At 37.5% G+C, this 24,963-nt stretch overlaps 1 protein-coding gene across 4 annotated transcripts in view; it reads right to left on the bottom strand.

Annotated features, from left to right (window-relative positions):
* The window catches only part of Triqk (triple QxxK/R motif containing), a 78,868-nt gene that overhangs the window by 28,634 nt on the left and 25,271 nt on the right, over positions 1 to 24,963 (bottom strand). For 2 of the 4 annotated variants that reach the window (XM_060386006.1, XM_060386008.1), the window contains one exon: positions 4,407 to 4,488. In XM_060386006.1, the coding sequence (XP_060241989.1) occupies positions 4,407 to 4,467 (61 nt within the window). In that variant the 5' untranslated portion in view covers positions 4,468 to 4,488. The remainder of the gene's footprint in view (positions 1 to 4,406; positions 4,489 to 24,963) is intronic. The other 2 variants (XM_060386007.1, XM_060386009.1) reach the window with 1 other exon arrangement.

Genomic DNA, 24,963 nt, shown 5'->3' with positions numbered 1-24,963 from the left:
TATTTTAATTGGTTTTGCAATACCTAAGTTTATAAAGATATGTGTATGTGTGTGTGTATATATATATTTTATATATAGTAATACACAATACAAAATACAAAACTTTATTCATTGGCCTATACATTCTTAATTTAACATTTTATTATTATCATTTATTACAATTTATGCAATTTGTATGCTGGCTGTGCTCCCTCCCTCATTTCCTAACAATTTCAACCTCCCTCCTCTTCTCCCCCTGTGCCCCTCCCCTAGTCCACTGATAGCTTTGGTCCTTCTCCCTTTCCATCTGACCCTAGCCTATCAGGTCTCATCAGGACTGGTTGCATTGTCTTCTTCTGTGGCTTGGCAAGAGCTTGTCACTGACTTCATGCCACAGAAAGTCCCTGCTCCTCTTACTAGAGACCCCAGTTAGATACTGAGTCTATGAGCTATATCTGAGCCTGGGTTTTAGGTCCTCTCCATGCATTGTTCTTGGTGGGGGTATCAGTCTCTGCAGGGCACCCAGGGCTCAGGCTTTTTGGCTTTGTTGGTCTCCTTTTGGAGCTCCTATCCCCTCCAAGTCTTTCTATCTCCACTCTTTGTACCTCCCCTTTCTTTCATAAAATTCCATTCCCTCTATCCAAAGTTTGGCTATGAGTCTCAGCTTCTGCTTTGATATCTTGATAAGTAGAGTCTTTCATCGGCCCTCTGTGGTAGGCTCCTGTCCTGTTCCCTGTCTTTTGCTTCCAATGTCTATTGCATCTGTCCTTCTGAATGAGGATTGAGCATCTTCCCTAGGATCTTATCGTTTAGCTTTTTTAAGAGTATAGATTTTTGTATGTTTATCCTGTATTAAATGGTTAATATCCACTTATAAGTGAGTACATACTATGTGTGTCTTTCTGCTTCTGGGTCACCTCACTGAAGATGATCTTTTCTAGTTCTCACCGTTTACCTGCAAATTTCATGATTTTCTTGTTTTTAGTAGTATTCCATTGTGTAAATATACCATAATTTCTGAATCCATTCCTCCATTGAGGGACATCTAAGTTGTTTCCAGCTTCTGTCTATTACAAATAGAGCTGCTATGAACAGGGTTGAGCAAATGTTCTTGTTGTGTATGTGAACATCTTTTGGATATATGCCTAGGAATGGTATAGCTGGATCTTGAGGTAGCACTATTCCTAATTTTCTGGGAAAGCACCAGATTGATTTCCAAAGTGATTGTACAAGTTTGCATTCCCACCAACAATGGAGGAGGGCTCCCCTTTCTCTACATCCTCTCCAGCATGTGTTGTCACTTGAATATTTTATTTTAGCTATTCTGATGGGTATAAGGTGAAATCTCAGGGTTGTTTTGATTTGCATCTCTCTGATGACTAGGGAGGGTCAGCATTTTTTAAAAAGTATTTCTCTGTCATTCAATATTCTTCTGTTGAGAATTCTCTGTTTAGCTCTGTATCCCATTTTTAATCAGATTACTTGATTTGTTGCTGTTTAACTTCTTAAGCTTTTTATATATTTTGTGTATTAGCCCTATGTCAGATATAGGGTTGGTGAAGATCTTTTCCCAATCTGTAGGCTGTCCTTTTGTTCTGACGACAGTGTCCTTTGCTTTACAGAAGATTTTCAGTTTCATGACGTCCCATTTATTGATTGTTGATCTTAGAGCCCATGCTGTTGGTGTTCTTTTCAGGAAGTTGTCTCCTGTGCCAATGAGTTCAAGGCTCTTTCCCACTTCTTCTACTAGATTTAGTGTGTCTAGTTTATGTTGGGGTCTTTGATCCACATAGACTTTATTTTTGTGCAGGGTGATAAGTATGGATCTATTTGCATTTTTCTACATGTAGACATCCAGTTGGAGCAGCACCATTTGTTGAAGATGCTGCTTTTTTCCATTGTATGGTTTTGGCATCTCTGTCCAAGATTATGTATCCATTGGTGTGTGAGCTTATTTCTGGATCTTTGATTCAATTCCATTGATCCACCTTTAGGTTTCTATGCCAGTAAGCATGTAGATTTTATTACTGTTTGCTCTATAGTACAGCTTGAGATCAGGGATGGAGATACCTCCAGACGATCTGTTGTTGTACAGTATTGTTTAGGCAATTATAGGTATTTTGTTTTTCCATATGAAGTTGAAAATTGTTCTTTCAACTTGTTATTTTATGGGAATTACATCGAATCTGCAGATTGCTTCTGATTGGATGGCCATTTTCACTATGTTAATCCTACCAATCCATGAGCATGAGATATCTTTCCATCTTCTGATATCTTCTTCAGCTTCTTTCTTCAGAGGCTTCAAGTTTTTTCATACAGGTCTTTCACATGCTTGGTTAGAGTCACACTTATGTAATTAGTGGCTATTGTAAAGAATATTGTTTCTCTAATTTCTTTCTCAGTCCTTTTGTCTTTTGCATACAGGAGGAGTACTGGGTTGTTGTTGTTGTTGTTATTGTTGTTGTTTTGAGTTCATTTTGTATCCAGCCACTTTGCTGAATACAAAATTTATCAGCTGGAGGAGTTTTCTGGTAGAATTTTTGGGGTCACTCACGTATACTATCAGATCATCTGCAAATAGTGATACTTTGAATTCTTACTTCCAAATGTGTATTCCCTTAATCTCCTTTAGTTTTCTTTTTAATTTAATTTTATTTTTTTGTTATTAGTTACATTTTATTAACTCTGTATCCCACGTGTATCCTGCTCCCTCCCTCACTCATCTCCTCCCTGCCCCTTTCCAAGTCCACTGATTGGGGAAGACCTGGAGATACCTGATAAAACAGGGTCAGTTGAAAGGGGAGGAGATCCTCCCCAATCCTTTAGTTTTTTTAATTGCTCTAGCTAGGACTTCAAGTACTATGTAGAAAAGACATGGAGAGAGTTGGCAGCCTTGCCTTGTCCCTGATTTCAGCGGGATAAATTTAAGTTTCTCTCTATTTAGTTTGATGTTGGCTGGCCTATGAATTCTTATTTTTGTTTTTTTTTAACTTATTATTTTTTTGTATTTTTAATTTTTAGAGTGCATACTTTGGGAATATTATAAAATAAATGTATATTATCTTGTAACAGTTATTTTACTTATTTATCTTAATTCAGTTGAAATTTTTTATTCTTCAATTACAAATGAGATTTTATTAATTAATTATTTTTTGTTTAAGATATCATGGGTAGAGGTAGAGAAAGGTGGAAGAAAGTGTTATGTTGAGAAGGGGAAGTTGTTGTTTAGCTTCTGATGTCTATTTTATTACTCTTTTTAAAAAAATGTGTACCTATTCCATGGGCTAGCTCTGTGCTAGCCTTGGGGTCTTAGGTTATCTCCATGCATAGTCCTTAGTTGGAGTATCAATCTCAAGAAAGACCCCTCTGCTCAGATATTTTGGTTCTGTTGCTCTCCTTGTGGAGTTCCTGTCCTCTTCAAATCTGACATGAACTGATTGGCCTGCTCTTTAATTACCTCCCCCTGAGGGGGAAGCAGCATTACCAGGCCACAGAAGAAGACAATGCAGCCACTCCTGATGATACCTAATTGACTAGGATCAGAAGGAAGGAAAAGAAGACCTCCCCTATCAGTGGACTTGGGGAGGGGCATGCATGCAGAGGGTGGAGGAAGGGAGGGATTGGGATGGGAGGAGAGAGGGAACCACAGGGGTGATACAAAGTGAATAAAGTATAATTAATAAAGAATAAAAAAATAGTTGGTTAAAAAAAAAATGTGTCCCTAGGCTACAATTTCTCAAAAATCTCAGGGTTTTCCTTCTGTTTTACATAGTGCATGAGTATTCTATAAGTAAACATTTCATGTCCATTTAAACAGGAAGCCTGCATTTTGAGCAGGCTGCTTCCTGTTCTGTTGGTGTTATTCTCTCTCTAGATGTCTCTATTCTAGTATCTGAGGATATGCATGGGATCTTAATCCCCAAATCCTGTCCCTTGTTAAGTCTGCACTTAACAAGGACTCCTAGAAAATTTCTTTTCTTCTTTCTAAGTTTAGTTCAAGATGTGAAATGGAATTTTATTTTATTCAGCATATTTTAATGAAGTATTCTGAAAATATAAATCACTACCATCATGAGGCAATAGAATTAAAATTTTAAATTAAAAAATAACTTATTACATGATAGTACATAAAATATTGTAAAACAGCAACTATTTCTAAAAATAACAATATTTCATTTTTATACAATAGATAAAATCACAAAAGCACTAGTAAAAGCAAATATATGAAGTATTTTCTTTGCCAGCAAGTATGGTTATATATGCTTTTGCTTCTAATATCCTTTAAGGCATTTATTTATTTATTCATATTTTTCTGTAAGTTTTATATATATATATATATATATGTATGTATTACAGAAAATGTATTCCCAATCAAAATACATAACTGTCCTTTTCTTTATTTCCATTTTTAGAAGCTCATTCCTTACCAATTTGTTTTCTGTACTGATCAACAGGAAGTTTTGTAGTGGAAGAATCTTTTCTACCCATCTTTGATCTTCAAAATGTCTGCTAAAAAGAAAGAAAACAATTACAATGAAACATTTAAAAAATATGTATCTGAAAACTCTCAAAGAGGTCCTTAAAATGATTTTTAAAGAAGTGGGTTGACATGCTGCTGACTTAAATTCAACTAGATATTTACAAAGAAAGCAAAACTCTTCAAATAAATCTTCAGCTATACGATCATTGGTGATAAAACCATTATTCATTGATTGTAGATCACATTAATTTCATCAAGAACTAAGACCAATTAAACCAGGATATTAGAAGATAGTATCTGTAAATGGCAATTTTCTTTGCAGTTACCCCCTGTGTTACCTTAAAATGAAAAGATTAAAGTATGTGAGCTGTGATTAAAGTGAGTGTGAATTTTGTTTTAAAATGCCTCACAAATGTATCCAAGGTGGATGGGTTAGGCTCTGCTCTGTTCCTGTAACACGGCAGCAAAAAGTATTAATGTGTGTTATTATTCTCACCTTTGCAGTCTGTGCTGCCTTAGTTAATCCTCAAATCAACTTTCAAAATCTATTTTTATTAAATTTATTGCATCAGAAACTGTCCTTTTCTCACCAAATCTACAATCACTTTTACTTATTTTCACAGTTAGACTATACTGCCTAACTTTAATTAAAATAGTAATTAAGTTCTTATTATAGGAATTTGAATGTATCATTTTCAAATGTAAGTATGAAAAACTCTCAGGCATGACCAGGGATTATTTCTCCCTCACCTAAAGCACTGGAATACAAATGAGCCTCAGACAAAATGACAAGGACCCATTTCTAGAAACTATCCAAGGAGTCATCCAAGGAGTTGAAGGAGTATTTTTAGTAATTTTTCATCCCTAAGAAAATAATTAAATTCTTTCATGAGTTGCTAGATATTTGTGAGCCATATTTACTACATTGTAATATTATACATACAAACATTCACTAATGAGATGCAAGCATTAGTGCTTGGAAGTTGTTCCTTGCTCATTTTCGCATAGTTCTAGGTGAACGTGGCATGGTCAAGCAAGAAGTCAGTTTAGGATTAAAACTATGAAGGCCTCTTTTTCTCTGATTTCTATTGTTACATATATATGTATATATAAAGACAATCCACCTTGCTTGCTCAGTGTGACTTGAATGTGCCCTGGATACCAGTTAGGGGCCCAGTCCCTGGAAGCAGCTAATTCTCCCTCCCTCAGCAGTCATTAGCTGCCGGTAGTTCTTTGTCTAGGGGAGACAGGAAAGGAAGGAGAGAAGTTATATAATTATATTTTAATTAAAAACTGAGAAATGGAAATACATAAAGTCACTGGGGTTAAAGAGGCTGCAAAGGCTAACTTATAAAAAGCAAAATTACAGGCGCAACTCCCTGTAAGTGGTAAGAAGATTAGCAAAAACCAAGGAGGCAGAAACTTTTAGCCCAGGATTCAGTGAGTGAAAACACTCCTGGGCCCTCATGCTCTGGGGGAGCTCCATATCTTGCCTGCCATGGGGGCAACTGTGCAGTGTGCTGTCGCCTTCACCCTGAAGGAAGGGACACCCAGAGGAGGGAATCACAGAGAGGAGCACACAGAAGTTTCTCTAAATGATCATGACTCGCTCAGAAACAAACACTAGGAACGGCAGGGATGGGCTCTGAGTTTCCCAGTCTAGAGACCTCAAGAGCTCAGATAAGAATTTGAGCCAGGACACTCTGTTCTAGTCTCTTGGTTTTGACTGGATTAATAAAGGTGAAAGTCTTTCAGGCAGAACTGACAGAATTTTCCTAATGAGCTTTATTAGGGTTTTCATATACCAAATACATCTTAAGTCTGTAGTTAAAACTACATTCTTTATATATGCCCACAGAAATAGCCAACAATGATGTCATCCAACACAGCAAAAAGACATCACCAGAGGAAGAACTTCCACCCACCTGTAAGGAAATTGTAAGCCCATCTAAAAGCTTTTCTTATGATAATAATCTTCAGACTGATTGTATAACAATACCTAGAAATGTAAAATATCTACTGATAACAGAAAGTCAAATAAATTAAGTCTAATAAACCATGGTGCTATTACATCTAAGAAGACACATACTTAAAGTTTTCTAAATGAAACTAAGATATCATCTAAGCCTATACAGTCTTACTTGTTATAAATCAAAACATTAAAAATAGTTCTGTCAAGACAAGCCATAAATAATGTCAATAGATATAATGTATTCATATAGCAGTTCTATTTTGCATAGTGTTTGCATTTATTAATAGTAAAGTGGAGTCATTATTTTAATCTTAATTGTGTGGAGCTTGAAGACATATCCATTTCAGGAGAGAAGTTAGTTTGCATGAATAAAACACAAGATAATATACTTTCTTCAATATAGCTTTTTTCCTTCATGGAATGTGCATAAGATAAACACACAAAACAAAGAAAATTGCTAAGTCTGTGTGCAAAATGGCTGTTCATGACACCACCCTTCTCTTCCTGGTCATTACACTACCCTTGTATTCTAATCTTTTAACAAAAGTAACACTTAAGAGACTAGTATTGTATTGATTCATTACTTGTAGTGATAAAAGCCAATACCTTTTGACTAAAGGAAATTGAACTTTATTCATTTTCATAATACTATAACAAAAATATTAACAAATCTAAATAGTCATAAGCATCTGTAGGCTGTAAACAGACTATACGTATAGTCTCCTTCTATATTATATTATATATATTATATAAACAGATAGATTGATAGATATTAGTGTATATAAAATTGTAAAAAGCCTTAGAAATTTTAAAGATCTATACAAAAGACAGAAAAGTAGCATATAATTACTCCTTTCAATTATTTTAGTGATTGATAATAATACTGGGTCAGAATCTCAAAAAATCAACTTTATTCTTGTGTTTGGAAAAATAATATTCTATTCTTTAACTGAATTATCAATAAAAAACAAAATAAAACCTAAAATGCACTATAATCATAACTACATTTTCTTTGGGGAAACAAGCAGAAAATTGTGAAAAGTACTTTTCTTCGCTCATAAATGCACTGATTTTATTTAAAATGATCTAAAGATACACCTGTTCATCTGTGTGCCACTGACTGCCAGTGTTTCAGAGATCTAAAACTTCTAAAATGCTCTGACTTTCTTTTTGTTCTTCAAAGCCTTGCAGTAATCATCATTCATTTTTATTGCTTTGATGACATGATAGCAAACACTCAAGAAATCCAGGGAGACATTAGCACATACAGCCACGATTTCTAATAAGACAGTTATTTGCATATGAGATCAGCCACAATTCAAAATGTGTGGTGATAGATGTGGAAAGGGAATAACAGATTTATATTAGCGTGTACAATACCAAGATTGTATTCATAATTTAACTCCTTAGAGACTATGTCTCATCACCTTCTTTTATAAAGATCACTGCATTCCCTGAGGAGGCAACTTGCTCTGATACCCAACTCAACTAAAATATGGATTAATAAATCTCTATTTATTATTTATGAATTTTGCTGTAGGACTGATTTCAGATTAAATCATCAGAGAATTTTTTATCATTCTTGGAACTTGAGAACATATTTAAGGAACAAAAAAACACCAATGTTATTCAAAACATAGACTACATATTAAAATAATTCAGAACTAAAATTTTAGTTATTTAAAACTTTATACTCCAGATCTTTGAAGACTGAAGACACCATTACTGTTTAGATATGCTTTCTTAACCTGAATTAAACAGCAATTCCTGCCATAAGTATGTTTTGACATATCTCGTGTCACTTAAAGGGGCTGCAGATACAGATCAGTTGAAGAGGGTACTACAGCTGGGATACAAACTGAATAAACTGTAATTAATATAAAATAAAATTTTAAAATGGCAGATTTTTTTTACTTGTAGATGACATGTCATTCTTAAAATATAAAAACATCCATCCGACCTTCAGAAATATAACAAAGTACCAGTTAATTGTAAATATCTTCATTGAAATCAGAGAACTTCTCACAACCAGAATATGTATGAGCAATGAGGAAACTGACCCAGATGACAAAGGCAGCAACCAGAAGAAAACAGTTCATTCTATATCACCAGATTAGACAATTTGAGTCAATACTGTGCCATAATAAGTTCTTTTGTTAACATTTCTATTAAAGTATGAGATAAAAAAAAAATCTCACAGTCTCTGGCAGTTTTGTGCCAGCATTCCTGCGGCACAGTCACAGCTGTCTGTACCACCAGCTGCAGGGACAGAAGATGTCTCTGGCCTCCATGCACATTCACTATCGACCTTTTACCTCCACCCCACAAGATTCATCTTTAAAGACAAAGTACTCATATGCTCAGTCTCATTTAAACCACGCTGGTTTTCTTAAACTATATACATTGTCTCTGAAAACCTAGATCATAGATGGTGCTATTTAGGTAAGGTCTGAAGAAATTTAGCCGTGTCCACAGTGTTCAGACCTTTTAATAAAGTCCACGGCGGGGGGGGGGGGGAGTTTAAAAGTAGGAAACCCGTCATATATGTCTCTACTTCCAGGAGGAGAATTAAACCAATCCATATCAAAACATAAATTATAAGGTGTATACACCTTATACATATATATATATACATATATACACCTTAGCATTTATTCCTATTAGAAAGACACTAACTTATGAAAATTCTTTATTAGATATCAAGTTATAATTAAACTTTCACCCGAAATTTACCCTGCCTACAAGATGTGCAGGGACAAAAATAAAGCAGGGAATAAGGCAGTTAACCACTACCTGGCCAAACCTGACACTTGACATATCTCAAGTAAAACAGCCAGAAAAATAGAGCATCATATAGGATGTAATAATGATCATGGGTGATATTTCTTTCTGACTTTTGACACAGTCACTGTTTCCAAAGTATTCAAATACTGACTAAGTTACTATACCTGAGTCTTCTAAATGATGACAGTTGCTCTTTTTTTTTTTTCCTGTCATTCGTTTGTGTTCCACTGTGCTACCAAACTCCATTTTATTTAAACAAACAAAACAAGAGAGGAACAGTGATTCATAAACCCCAGGGCGGGTGTGAAAACTCACCAGTTCAAAGCTGTCCTTGAACTTTTGATCCTTATATTTCTACTACACATGCTAAGACTAGAGGAGAGTTCAGAGCTTCCAGGAGGGGCACAACAGAAAGAGATCAAGGAAAGCAGAGGCCCTTATAAAGAGGAGCTAAGTGTCACACTCCAGGGCTTAACGCCACAAAGGGAAGAAGAGCTGACAGAGTGAAGAGTTAATCAGAATGTATGGGCACCCTAACCTATAGACTCTAAAGATCTGTTGAGACGAAATGACCAAACTCTGGAGTTAAAAGTAACCAAACATTTGAACAAAATGTCCTTTTTATTAAGGAAGAACTGGGAATCTTTAATGAAAAATCAAGGGTGACTGATTATTGAGATGGAGCCAACTTTGGTTCAAGATAGCCAAAGTGGTAGACAAAATTATTGCAAATAAATGCAGGAATTAAGAAACACGATAAAGTTTTCATTGTAAATGCAAATAGTGAGAGGACCTCATATAACTACATGCAAGCTTGGACACAGAGACTCTGAACTGAGAAGACTACGGAAGGATGGAGATGTCCATAGATAATAAAGAAAATGTTTGAAGTCATTGCAGTCAATTATAATAAACAAATGAACTGAAGGTTTTCTTTGACTTTTCTTGCTTGTTTTAATTTATATTTAAACATTGGTGACATAGGAATAGAAATATAGAAATAAGATGATTACCCATGTATTAATTCAATAGGTGAGCTTAGTGGCACAATGGCCTTTAATTACAGAACTCAAGTGGTAGAGGTAGAGGTAGGAGTATCAGAAATCCAAGGTCATCCTTGAGGCCCAGCTAGTCAACAAATATAAGGTAAAAAAACCAAATACTAAACAAACAAACAAGCAGAAGACTGTGAAAGTGGTGTCTATTGTGAGAATCTGCTTAAATGGAAAAAAATGACATGCTTAAGGATGGAAAGATTTCAAGAAAATGAAAATACATAGGGAGCCAATGAAACATCAGAAGTGCTTGTGGGACATGAGTGCTCACAGAAGGACATAGGACCAAATGTTTCACATTGGAAAGTGAGCAAAGGAAAAAGGGTTGTGTCCCATGCTGAACCAGCTTTATCTTAAGACTACACAGACTTCTGGTGCCTTTCATTACTTATCTGGGACCTGGGTAAAATGGGAAAATCCAATCTTAGCAAAGGCTAGCTATGCAGAAGGCAAGTTGCCAGGTCCTTCTTCAGCCCAGCTGGAGAATCTCAGCAACTAAGAGTCACAGAGATTTGATGATGTTTTACTTTAAAACTTCCCAGTAATTGCCGTAAACATCAAATCTGCTGACCACCACTTTGCTCCTTCTTTAGCAAGCTCACGGCAATTATTCTACATGTGATCATTTCAAAGCTATTGGATGAAAGCATGAGGCTTGACAGATTACTGTGACACCCCTCGGCTTTCTTGGTGAATGACAGCCTGCTTGTGCAGTACGACTAGGCTGTTGAGGCTTTCATTTTGATAGGCTTTCTGAATGCAACAGGAACTCGTCAACAGGTTTTGTGCAGCAAGAAAACCAAATTCAATGCATTTATTACTATTACATAGACTAGAAAGTTAGAATATAATTAATAAACTGGAGAGGTAGAATACAACCAAGGAAATTCCAAATGCAATCCACCATGCAAACAGCTCATAGACATAAAGTGATACTTGCGAACTGACAGTTTAGAATTGGGAAACAGCTTTAATGGGTCCATGAGGCAGAAAAACTGATATTAGCGATGTTTCCCAACTGTAAGCATAGTTCATTAAAATACAGAGTCCAAGGCCTCGCCCGCTCCTTAAAGGATACCCAGCAGGGCTGGAGGGCGGGCTAAGTGTATTCGACAAATACCTACTACTTGGCAGAATTTCCAAACGTAAGTGGTCATGGACCATACTTTGCCAAATACTGTGCTGGATTCAGAGAAACAGCACTAACAGAAACAGGTAATACAGGAGGATACCAAGGATGGGTGGTGACAGTGCAGAGTGTCACATACCCATCTGAGAAAATGTTTATAAATACTACAGGAAAACAATACAGTTGGTTTTCCTCAAATCTAACGAAACTGGTTGTTTTAAATATAATTGTATCAAAAAAAAAAAATCTCTCAGCACCCACCAAAAGAGATCCACAAGTATTTTGCTTACTTTTCTTTTGATGCCTTTCCATGCACAGACTGTTGTGGCATCTGGACACATGACGTACTTGAAAACAACACATTAAATTTATACTGCCCAGAATAGACAGAAAGCTGCCTTTGTGTGTGCCGTTAATAACATTCTTCATTGAGGAGGTTGATGTGACATTAGCTGGGACCCATGTAATAATTTTTATAATTCTAAACTTTGCACAAACATAAGAGGAGTAGGTACTACTAATTTGAAATGCCGTATAAGGCAGAGCATCTCTAGTTGACTATTTTCCCAAACATGAAAGCAACCATTGCAAGTCAGTAAAGTTTTACTAGAGAAAGCAAGGAATGAACTTCAATTAACTTCTAGTGCTATATTTCCAAAGAAGATGCAAGTTGTCTAGGTTACCAATATGAATTTGTGGTCATCAAATGAAAGTCATTAATTGGCCTGGGGAGAGTGTTCAGTGAGTAACAGTGCTTGAAAAAGCAAGAGGATGAAGCCCGTGGTAGCTCAGTAACCAATTGGTTTTCCCTAGTAAGGGGAACAGGGACTGCTTCTGACAGGAACTCAATGGCCGGCTCTTTGACCTCCCCCTCCCCCAAGGGAGGAGCAGTCCTGCTAGGCCACAGAGGAGGACTTTGCAGCCAGTCCTGAAGACACCTGATAAAACAGGGTCAGATGAAAGGGGAGGAGGTCCTCCCCAAACAGTGGACTTGGAAAGAGGCAGGGAGGAGATGAGGGAGAGAGGGAGGGATTGGGAGGAAATGAGGCAACTGGATACAGCTGGGATACAGAGTTAATAAAATGTAACTAATAATAAAAATTTAAAAAAAAGAAAAGAAAAAGAAAAAGGTCCTGAGTTCCAATCTCCAGCCAAACATAAAAAACCGGCATGGCCACACAAGCCTGTAACCCTAAGAATGGGAGGCAGAAACAGGAGGATCCCAGGAGAAACTAGCCAGCCATCCCAGTAAAAATCGCAAGCTACAGATTTAGAAAAAAATACCTGCCTCAAAATTAAGCTGAAGAATGATAGAGAAATACAGTCTTTTCCACTCAGCAAGTGTACCTGCTGGAAGGGGGAATGTGTGGGACACCTGTGCTCGCTCAGCCCTCCTCAGACCCAATTCAACATGCTTCTACAAGTGTAACTATGTTTCCAAGGGTATACATATACCTAATGAAAAAAGTCTTACATTAAAAGGGGAAAAAGTCTTTCATCAAAGAAATCATACTCTTTTAAATAATGGTTACATTTCATATAAGTGGTTCTTTTCAATGAGTTTCTAAAGGGGACTACAGAGATGGCTCAGTGGTTCAGAGCACTGGCTGCTCTGTCAAATGACTAGGATTAAATTCCTAGCACCACACGGCAGCTTACGACCACCTGTAACTCTAGTGCCAAGGGGTCTGGCACCCTCTCCTGGCTTCCCCAGATCAGTGTCCAGAGCCCACAGGCTCTCGTGCAGTCAAAATACATATTTGAATGAAATAACGCAAATGTATTTATTTTAGTGCTAAAGGGTTTAATAATATAAATTCAAAGATTAAAAAAAAAGCATGTCAATTTCACTGCAGGGCTGAAGTAAGACTCTTAGCCAAAACAATGTAAAATAAACAAACATCTGCAATTCTCTTATAAAATCAATGAGGTAGACAACCTGACTACTGCATATAAATGCTTAATGAGGCAAGTAGAATGAAGAGTAAGGCTGTATATTGTGGTTTGAATGTGAGTGGCCCGCTCAGGTTCATTTATTTGAATACCTGGCCCCCAGTTGGTGGAACCACTTGAGAGTGATTAGGAAGCGTGGCCTTATTGGAGGAGGTGTGTTACTGGGCAGAGGCTCTGAGGTTTCAAAAAGCCCATACCCTTCCCAATTATCTCTCTCTGCCTCATGCTTGTGGATCAGGATCAAGATGTATGCTCTCAGTCAGCTATTGCTCCAGAGCCTTGTCTGCCTGCTTGTTGACATGCTCCCGCGATAATAGTCATTGACTCTTATCCTCTGGAAGTATGAGCCCCCAAATTAAATGCTTTCTTACACAAGTTCCCTTGCTCATAATGTCTTTTCACATCAATAGAAAAGTAACTAAAACCAAGCAAGGTAATGTCAACCCAGACGACTAAGCAACATAGTAAAAATTGTTTTCCATAGCAAGACAAAGAGCAATTGAAGCTAGAGCTACATCTACAACAAGCCTTGAGTTAGTTCCCCATATGAAAGATGTGTAAGAAACCCAAGAGTGTCTGGATTACTGTATAGATAATAAGGTCCTCACTTTATTCAGCTTGCACCAAGTCCAGCTCCACAGGAGAAAGGAAATCACTAAGTCATAGGTGTGGCCATCTTAGAAAATGTTGGTATAGTAATCTTGTGGGATATATACAACTTACCCTTATTCATTCAAATGCTGATTTTTCTACCCCATTCTCTGGTTTTAATCTGGACATTGCATTGTGATGCTTATCGTAAGCATCACCTGTCTCAAGTTTGTGTAAACAGGCCGCCATTTGTTTTCTATGTTGTCAATCAAACAACCAGCCAGTGTTGTGCAATGGTGAGAATAGGGTGGGACAACCTGGTCTAAAGGAGAGAAAGGAAGAGAATGGGAGGAGGAGGGAGGGATCAGCAGGCGAGGACTTGGAACCACGAGGAGGGATGAACTGGACCTGAGATATGACAAAAGCAAGTATAATGGGTGAAATCAGAATGGGAGGAAACTATGCAGCCTTGGAGGTTTAGGATGGAGTAGCTATTGTCCAGCATTGTGCTCTAGGTTAATTAAATAAGTCCTAGTCTCTGTGTGGTGATTTGGATACACAACTGGTTTTGGAATAACTGTTGCTTAACTAAAAGATAAATCAATAGTAAATATTCATAACCCACAACAGAGAAAGGAAATCAAGAAGTCATAGATGTGGCCATCTTAGATGGCATTTTCTCTTTTTCCATAGTCCTTGAGTAAGCAGACTGGTGATCTGAATGGAATTGCCAAATAACAGGGGAGACAGACATCTTAACATCTGTCCTTACCAAATGACACTTCAAGTTCTAGGAATGGGTTACATTTAATTGAGTTGTTGGCCAAATAGGCCCCAAAAGAATCCCCATACAACCCAAAATATTGCAAATGATATTGGTTGCTCTCTACAAACTGGTAAGGGCTTATTGCTAAAGACAAAACCTACACAAATCATTGAACATGGAAAATTCAAGCTCGTGCCTACCTAGAGCCTTCATCCCTACTGATTAGTATTCATGTACTAGAAAGTACTCTGCATGCTACTAAAGGAGCAAGGTAAACACCAACCCAGCTACAAATCCTTTGATCTACAATGATCACTTGTCTACAAGATGTGGTAGAGCAATAATGGCACAAAGGCTGTGGGACTAACCTACCAATATCTTATTTATCAATATCTTATCTCTGTGAGATGGAACTAATTCCCAACATTGCTCAGGTGGCCAACAACTTGAGACTGTGTAGGCAAGAGACTTAGAAGAAAACCAACTCCTACTGTTAATCTAAAGGAATGTGGGAACGAAATGACTTCTAATGACATTCTGCTATACTCATAGGCCAGCTATCATCAGACAAGCTTCCTCCTAGAGGACATAGGAATAAATACAATTACACATCTAGATAGTGTACAGAGAATGAAAAACGTGGTAACACTCAGTCCTAAGTGGGATGTCTTCATCAAATCCCACCCTTCAAGGCTCAGGTAACCCTGCAGAACAGGAGATAGAAAGGTTGTAGGAGCCAGATTGGTTGGAGGACACCAGGGAAACAAGGCCTTATAACACAGATGGACCAATGTACACATGAACTCACAGTGGCATCATGCACAGGGCCTACACAGGTCTGGGCCTGATGGGGTCCCAGTGCTGAGAGTGGAACTGGACACAAATCCACATTCCAAACCCAGAAGCTATTTCTAAATTGATTATCCCTGGCAAATAAAAAACTGGTTCTCTCTAACAGAGTCTTACTTTGAATACAAACAAGCCTTAAGGCCAGGCTCCATGCCTAGCAGCTAAGAAGTTCAACACGAAATAGACTCAGTGGCAATTCTGGAAGGCTTGCTGTTGTTTTATTTGGTTTTGTATCATAATGCTTTGTCTCAGATTTTTTTTTTTTCATTTCTTTTTGTACTCTACCAGGATTTTGCTTATATACTCTGATTTTAATTTTATGTTTTAGGGAATTTCTATGAGTGCCAATGTGCATGTCTCTATATCTATATATGTTTCTTGTACTTTTCCTTAAGCTTTGTTTTTCTGTTTGTTTGTTCTGTCCTATTCAGGTTTGTTTGTTTGTTTGTTTTTATCTTATTGTTTTAATTTAATTATTTTGTAATGAAAGAGAGCAGGAAATGATATGGATTTGGGTTTGTGGTGAGAAACTGAGAGGAGTTGGGGGAATTATAATCAAAATATATAGTATAAAAACATTTATTTTCAATAAAATTATGAGTTTAATAATTATCTAGTATGTACATATGTATAAATTAGAAAATAACTACATATATCAAATTTCTAAAATTCAAGATATTTATTGTGAAGTTATGAACACATATTCTATCAAATCTAAGATATTTAAAACATGACTTCCATATTCTTGCCTAGAAAAAAAATACAGATATGTCTTTGTACACTGAGCTTCTCAGATTTATTTTTAGTGACAGAAGTAACTTATGCTCATTGCTAGTCATTTCAACCTGTATCCAAATGTTAGTAAACTATTCTAGAAGAAATCAGGCAGAGTCACACTGAGGATATAGAAAATGCAGATATATCTCTCTTCTGTCTCTCTGAAAGCATATATATATTTCAGGAATATAATCATCTTAAACAGAAACTTAGAGTCATGTTCATGAATAGCATTTAGAAGACATTGTTTGTTCCTTGACAAATACAGAAAAATGTATAAACATACAGATTAGAAAGGTATAAGACCTTTAGTTTAGCCATTTCTTTTTAATAAAAAAGAATCCTGAGTGAGGTAACATAGACCCAGAAAGACACACATGGTATAAACTCACTTATAAATGGATGCTGGCCATATAATACAGGATAAACATACTAAAATCCATAACCAAAAGAAGCTAACTGGCAAGGAGGACCCTAGAAAGGATGCTTAATTCTCATACAGAAGTGCAAATAGAATAGACACCTGAAGCAGTTGAAGAGCGAGAACAGCACAGGAGCCTACTATAGACGGTCTCTGAAAGATTCCACACAGCAATCAAAGCAGATGCTGAGACTCACGCCAAACTTTGGGCAGAGACTGAGGAGTCTTATGGAAAAGTGGGGGAACAGAAGAATCCAGAGGGGACAGGAGCTCTACAAGGAGACCAACAACACCAATAAATCTGGGCCCAGAGGGGCCTCCAGAAGCTGATGTACCAACCAAGGACCATTGGAGAGGAACTAGAATCCCTGCTCAGATGCAGCCCATAGGCAAATCATTCTCCATATGGAACCCCTAGTATGAGGTACAGGGGCTGTCTCTGACATGCACTCTGTTGCTTGTTCTTTGATCACCTCCCCCTGTTAGGGTGGCCTTGCCAAGCCACAGAAGAAGAGGATGCAAGACTAGAATCAGATGGTAGGGGAGGAGAGCTTCCTCTTTCTGTGGTAACAAGGGAGAAGAGTGAGGGATGGTGGGACATGAAGGAGATGGGGAGGGCTACAATCGAGAAATAAAGTGAATAAATTATAAAAAAACAAAAATAAATTTAATATAAAAAATTTCTAGCAAGGCCACCCTGCAGGGGAAGGTGATAAAAGAGCAGGCAACCAAGTTCATGTCAGAGACTGCTCTAAAGTGAAATAATAATAATAATAATAATAATAATAATAGTAAATACTCGTTTGTATAAAAAATTCCTAACTTCTTTTATACAATTTTAAAACCTAGCATGCATGCGCCTATGTACTAGAATGAAAATAATTATCTTCATGCCTAAAAACATATTTTGCATATTAGGAAAAGTCTAATAATACTAATACAGGATATTTTAATATATATCTTCTAAAACAAATGAAAGATATGAGGTAAATATTATCTAAGTGCTGAGGTGGAACCAAATAGCTCAAGTGAACCATAAGGATTCCTTTGCGGTTACCTAGCTCCTGGTAACTCAGTAATTCAGCATTTCTCATTTAAAAGGGCGCTGGTAGTGAGTAGAGGTCAACAGTATATAACTAGTATATATTCGATTGGACAAAAGTTACATTAAAAGTGTTCGTTATATGAAAGTCCCATGCGGTATCATTATTACCACTTCACTAATGTAAGAATTTCTCAGAGTGGTAGTTTTCAAACAGATTGTAATATTAAATTTTATATTTACAAATCATGAGGCAAATTACACATTTAAAAGCTACCAAATTATACTAGAAAAATGCCATAATGAGTACTGAATTTAGAACACTGGAAAATAATATGGAAAAGGTTAATAAGGAAAAGCACTGGGGTATCAATAATAATTACAGTATAGAATAAGAACAAGAATATTAAAAGTCTAATGAAATTATTGCTAAATTATATCATAGAGAAAATGACTGATTATATTTTTAAAATATATGAATAAGAACATTTGAAAATCTACTTTGCCATCTCTTTCTAGCCTCCGTCTCTTATTGAACCTTTCTATTTCTTCAAAGGTACAGAACCCTTTAACTTAAGGAGATGTCAAAGAATTGATTGTTAGTGATCCTGAACCTTTTTGAAGCATTCAGTCTTATCCAGAGAAATAATACAGTTCTAGGAAATGAAAATATGGTAAATATAGATTTGAAACATCTTATCCAAAAGTAAAATGGGTCCAAATTTCAGCCATCCTGAGAGCAACAGATGCTAACCTAAAATATGTCCAAAAACTATGGGTAAAGCAATGAGGATTGTGTATGAATGTTCAATTTGTAAAACTATACCATATACACTATAATGCTGTAGACATGCTACTATATATATTTTATGTCATGAAATAGCATTTTAAAAAGAATGTAGCTAAAATTATAAGAAAAATATTAGACAATTCAAAGACTTAAAATGAACTATAATGAACATGCTAGAAGTATGAAATCTCAAATTACAGGAAATAAAACAGAAATTTAAAAAGCAGTAAAAAGGTTAGAAAACAAGATTTTAAGAGATGATCAACACAAACAAAAAAAATTCTTTGAAAACATTGGAAACTAGATTGTATTTATTCTTGTAATGTGGTCATCTTGTTATTACAGCAAACTTACGTTAGCCCCAAGAAATATGTTTGAAGTTTTGTTCTTGACTGTGTGCTTCAAAACCATGTATCATTTCATGACTAACAGATTTTTATAGTGATTATCTTCACGTGAATGCTTAATAGAACTTACCTGTAAGACCAGTTAGTCTTCCTGTTTTGTTTTCTATGTGCAGAAGTTAAAAAGCAACAAATCAAGTAATCCAATTAAAAATGGGGTAGAGTTAAGCAGAATTCTCAATAGAGGAATATCAAATGGCAGAGAAACACTTAAAGAAATGCTCAAATTCCTTAGTCATCAGGAAAATGCAAATCAAAATGACACTGAGATTTCACCTTACAACCATCAGAATGGCTAAGATCAAAAACTCAAGTGACAACACATGCTGGAGAGGATGTGGAGAAAGGGGAACCCTCCTCCATTGCTGGTGGGAATGTAAACTTGTAAAACCACTTTGGAAATCAATCTGGCACTTTCTCAGACAATTAGGAATAGAACTACCTCAAGATCCAGCTATAACACTCCTAGGCAAATGTCCAAAATATGCTCAACTATACAACAAGGACATTTGCACAACCATGTTCATAGCAGCTTTATAGCCAGAGTCTGGAAACAACCCAGATGCCCCTCAGTAGAGGAACGGATACAGAAATTGGGGTACACTTACACAATGGAAGACTACTCAGCAATTAAAAACAAGGAAATCATGAAATTTGCAGACACATGGTAAGATCTAGAAAAGATCATCCTTAGTGAGGTATCCCAGAAGCAAAAAGACATACATGACATATACTCACTTATAAGTGGATATTAGACATAAAATATAGGATAAACATTCTGAAATCTATACACCTAAAGAAACTAAGCAAGAAGGAGTTCCCTGGGCAAGATGATCAATCCTCACTCAGAAAAGCAAAGAGGACAGAAATCTGGGCAAGATGATCAATCCTCACTCAGAAAAACAAAGAGGACAGAAATCGGAAGAGGGAGAAAACAGGAAACAGGACAGGAACCTACCATAGAGGGCCTCTGAAAGACTCTACCCAGCAGGGTATCAAAGCAGATGCTGAGGCTCAAAACCAAACTTTGGGCAGAGTGCAGGGAATCTTATAAAAGAAGGGGGAGATAGAAAGACCTGGAGGTAACAGGAGCTCCACAAGGAGAGCAACAGAACCAAAATATCTGGGCCCAGGGTTCTTTTCTGAGACTGATAACTCCAACCCAGGACCAAACATGTAGATAACCTAGAACCCCTGCCCAGATGTAGCCCATGGCAGCTCAGTATCCAAGTGAGTTCCCTAACAATGGGAACAGGGACTACCTCTGACATGAACTGATTGGCCTGCTCAGAGACAGTCCCTGTTCCCATTGCCAGGGAACTCGCTGGCCACAGAGGAAGAGGATCCAGGCAGTCCCGGTGAGACTTGATAAACTATGGTCAGATGACAAAGGAGGAGAACTCCCCCTTTCAGTGGGCTAGGGAAGAGGATAGGGGAAGAGGGAGGGAGCATGGGACCAGGGTAGTTGAGGGAGGAGGCTTCAATCAGGATCTATAACAAAAAATGTGAAAAAATAAAACTAAAAATTACAAAAAAATCTGGTATTTGTTCAGGGTTGTCCTAGAGACTCTGAAAACAGCAGCTGCTGCTGCTGTTGTCCTTGCTCAGCCGGGCCCAGAATTAAAGTAGGACTTTAGTGCTGAAGGTACCACACTTCAGACACGGGCCTTGGAAGAACTGTACTGGAGCTGACCTGGAAACTTATGTCCAACAGTATCCAAACACGCTACACAAGCTGCCTAGGGTGAGACATATTCACTAGTCTTAGCACTAGAAAGTCTACAGACTACGGCAATGGCCATCCCAGAAAAATGTTTCTAGTGGTGAAATAGTGATTTGTTTATTTTGAAGGCAACCAACAGGCATCTAATTGAACTTGAAGATAGTTAAATCAGAGAGAATTCATGTCTGGTACTGTAAAGTCAGCCAACTTTACTCTCCAACCTAGCTGGAGAGGTCCTGGAGTCCAGAGATAAGCAAATGAATACCACTTGCCTAAACTAGTATAAGCCCTAATTGCATTCTAAATGTGTATCCTTATATCCACACATAAGCATAGTTCTGACCTGTCATCAGAAGAGTTTCCTTCTGAAGCAAACAGAGACAACTAGAGAAATCAACAACTGGTCAAGGTTCGAAGAACAGCTGACAATAGGATGCCTGACTCCAATTTATACATCTGTAGCATTACCCCTACATCTAAGGCTCACATACTATCACAGAACAGGAGACAGAAAGACTGTAAAAGCCAGAGGACCTACAGACTGATACAAGCTTGCATCATCTAGATATGACAAGAAAGCTAGACCCATGAAATGTCGATGAAAGTCTGTCTAAAAAAGACCACACCCATAGTAGAAGAGCTATAGGTAATGAATGGCCATTGAGAGAGACTCTAGGGATCAGCACCCTGATAGATTATCCAATCCCAAATGGTTATCCCTAAACATACGTATATATGAACAACACTAAATACTTACTAGATGCCATATATAAATATATATTACATTGTCATATATCAAACATAATGCACATTGTATATATACAATATAAAGTATTTGCTATATATTATACATCTAAAACATACATACTGTATAATAAGTAAGTCATGGGTTTGAGAGGGAGTTGGGGGACAGAAAAGAAGTCAGGCAGAATAAAAGTGGAACAGGAGAAAAGTGGAGTGGAAAAGGAAGGGCTTAACATGAAGTAAATACAGTATTCATGTAGAAGATTTTTAAGAATTAAAAACTTCCTTAGTATTCAGCTTCTTTAGGTTGTCCTATATTATACATCTAATATCCACTTATTAGTGAGTGTATACCATGCCTGTCTTTCTGTTTCTGGGTTACCTCACTCAGGATGATCTCTTCTCATTCCATCCATTTGCCTGCAAATTTAATGATTTCCTTGTTTTTAATCGCTGAGAAGTATTCGATTGTGTAGATGTACCACAACTTCTGCTTCCATTCCTCCATTGAGGAGGATGCTTAAATCTCATTCAGAATGGCAAACAGGATAGACACCAGAAGCAGTGGAAGAGAGGAAAAAGGACAGGAGCCTACTATAGAGGGTCCTCTGAAAAGCTCCACGCAACAGGGGGTCAAAGCAGATGCTGAGACTCAGGGCTAACTTTGGGCAGAGTGCAGGGAGTCTTATGGAAGAAGAGAGGGGTGGGATTAGAGGGACATGGAGAGTACCGGAACCTCACAAGGAGACCAACAAAACTAAAACATCTGAGCCGAGGGGCTCCTGCAGAGACTGATGTACCAACAGAGGACCATGCATGGAGAGGACCTAGACCCCCTGCTCACATGTGGCTTATTGGCAGCTCAGTCTCCATGTGGATCTCTGAGGGAGGGGAGCAGGGGCTGCCTCTATCATGAACTCGGTTGTCTGCTCTCTGATCACTTGCCTGTGGTGATGCAGCCTTGCCAGGCCACGGAGGAAGAGGACCCAGGCAGTCCTGATGAGACTTAACAAGCTATGGGCAGATGGCAATAATGGAGAACTCCCCCTTTCAGTGGACTAGAGGAAGGGAATGAGGGGAAGAGGGAGGGAAGATGGGACTGGGGGAGTTCAGGGAGGGGGCTTCAATTGGGATATATAATGGATAAATTGTGAAGAAAAATAAATAAATAAAAATAAAAATTGAAAAAAAATTAAAACCTTAAGTTAATTCTTTTCTTAAAAAGTCACTGCTATGAATTGACTGTATCATTTGTAGTTTAATTGCCTCCTCATCCTTACTTTGCACATGGGTAAATCCCATATCTAGAGGAAATTCTGTGGTTATGCTATGTGTAAATAGCATAAGGGATATCAAGCTACAATAAAGTTCCCATATCAGATTATTTTAAAAGACGGAGATTATCCTAGTGGGACAGATCCAGTCCCATCGACATATTAAATTTTGGTCTAAGAGTCTGTTAGAGAAATTTAAAATTCCAAGTAAATATGCAAAATTCCGCATCGCTAGCCAGGCCAGTGATGAGCCAATCCACCAGGAAGGCAAATGTCTAACATCTGCGATAGGCTCTATGGGATATTTGCTAAAGAGATTATCAGTAGTTTGCTATTTGCCTCAGTAAACTAACAGAATAACAATCATTAATGTTCAAAAACGAGAAGCCGCAAGCACAGGAATTCAAAATGTTTTCTGAATTGAATAATACAATTACAAAAAGAAAAAGTAATTTATATATTTAAAAGTACAAAAATGATGCTTATGAAATACTTTTAACAGGACAAAATTACATTATAATATTACATAATAAACATAAATTAAATGATCTCATGTAAGGCTCCCTCCTCACAAATCCAATTATATTTATATAGTTTATAAATATATTTTATTTATACTGATACTTCTATATTAATATCATGAGATATAGTATCTGTTCAGCCTTGTCATTTAATTAAAAAAAATGTGTTTTACAGAATGGAGTATTACTTAGCTGTAAAAAACTGACATCATGAACTTTGGAAGCGAATGAATGTATGGAACCAGAAAAACTTCTGAGTGGAGTAATCCAGGCCCAGAAAGAGAAATGTGGTATATATTCACTCTACGTGGATATGAGCCATTGGGTAAACGACAGCCACGCTACATTCCACAGACCCAGAAAGGCTGAGTGGAGAAGACAGTCAGGGAGATGTAGGAGCTCCCTGAAAGGGAAAGTAGAATAGTTTTACAGGTTGACAGATGTGAGTGGGGACAGGAGGGGTGGGTGTAGGGGCGTTTGGGGGGAGAGTGTGGGACGACACATGGGATTGTGGGAGATTTGAGGGGTGGTGCAGAAACTTAGTGAAGTGAAAACTTCCTGGAATATACAAAAAAGATCCTAATGAGGACTCTCTGTAATGGGGTATTAGGAGTCTCAACTGGCCATCTCTTAAAGCCAGGCGAGGGTACCAGTGGTGGGACTGGGATGCATTCAACTGAATTACTGACCAAGGGGGTCCCATAAAAATCCCAAACAAACCAGGAGGTTGGTAAGACAAAGAGCTGCTCTCACAAACTGACCACAGGAGTTCCATTCCCAAGGACAACACCCACACAGCTCATTGAATATGCAGTAGTTACAATAGTACCTACATAAAGCTCTTACCCCTACATTTTAGTCTCTTCGATGCTGGAACTCTGCAGGTCACCAAAAGAAAAACGTGGATACCAAGCTAGCCACAAAACTATTGGCCTACAATCTGTCTCCAAAATATAAGAGGACCATGATGGCACAGAACTTGTGGGAGTATCCAACCAATGTCTGATTTGACTTAAGGCCCACTCTGTGAGAAGGAGCCCACATTTGACACTGTCTGGGCAACCAAGAACTAGATAGATAAAGAGACTAGACAGCACAGAGACCTGCAATAAAGCCAAACACGACTGATTTAAAAAAAAATTAAACCCTCAATGAAATGATTCCTAATGATTTTTCTGCTAAACTCATAGATCAGTGCCTTGTTCAGCCATCAGCAGAAAGGCTTCCTTTGGCAGCCGGTGGGAATAGATGCAGAGACCCCACAGCTACACATTTCTGGAGAAAAAGTCTAATTTGAAGTTTTCCACCAAATCCTTCCACTCAGAACTCAGGGAATCCCACAGAAGAAGAGGTGGAAAGACTGTAAGGCTTAGAGGGGACAGAAGACAAGGCTGTCAGAATCAAGGCTCTTATGAACTCACAGACACTAAAGCAGCAAGCACAGGCCTACATGAGTCTACATCTCTGCATATATTGTAGCTATTAACTTGGGATTTTTATGGGACTCCTGACTGTAAGAACAAGTGGGTCTCTGACTCCTATGCTTGAGCTTAGTACACTTTTCCTCCTGTTGAATTGCCATGGCCAACTTCACTATGATAGTTTTTGTTTCACCTTATTATATTTTATTTTGTAGTGTTTGATTGTTAACTCTTAGATGTTTGCTCTTGTATAATCAGAGACAGAAAGAGATCAGATCTGGAGAGGAG

This window comes from Meriones unguiculatus, chromosome 6, assembly GCF_030254825.1.
Source record: "Meriones unguiculatus strain TT.TT164.6M chromosome 6, Bangor_MerUng_6.1, whole genome shotgun sequence".
Lineage (NCBI taxonomy): Eukaryota > Metazoa > Chordata > Mammalia > Rodentia > Muridae > Meriones > Meriones unguiculatus.
Note: the sequence above shows the minus strand (reverse complement) of the source record. Positions and strands in the feature narration are given on the sequence as shown.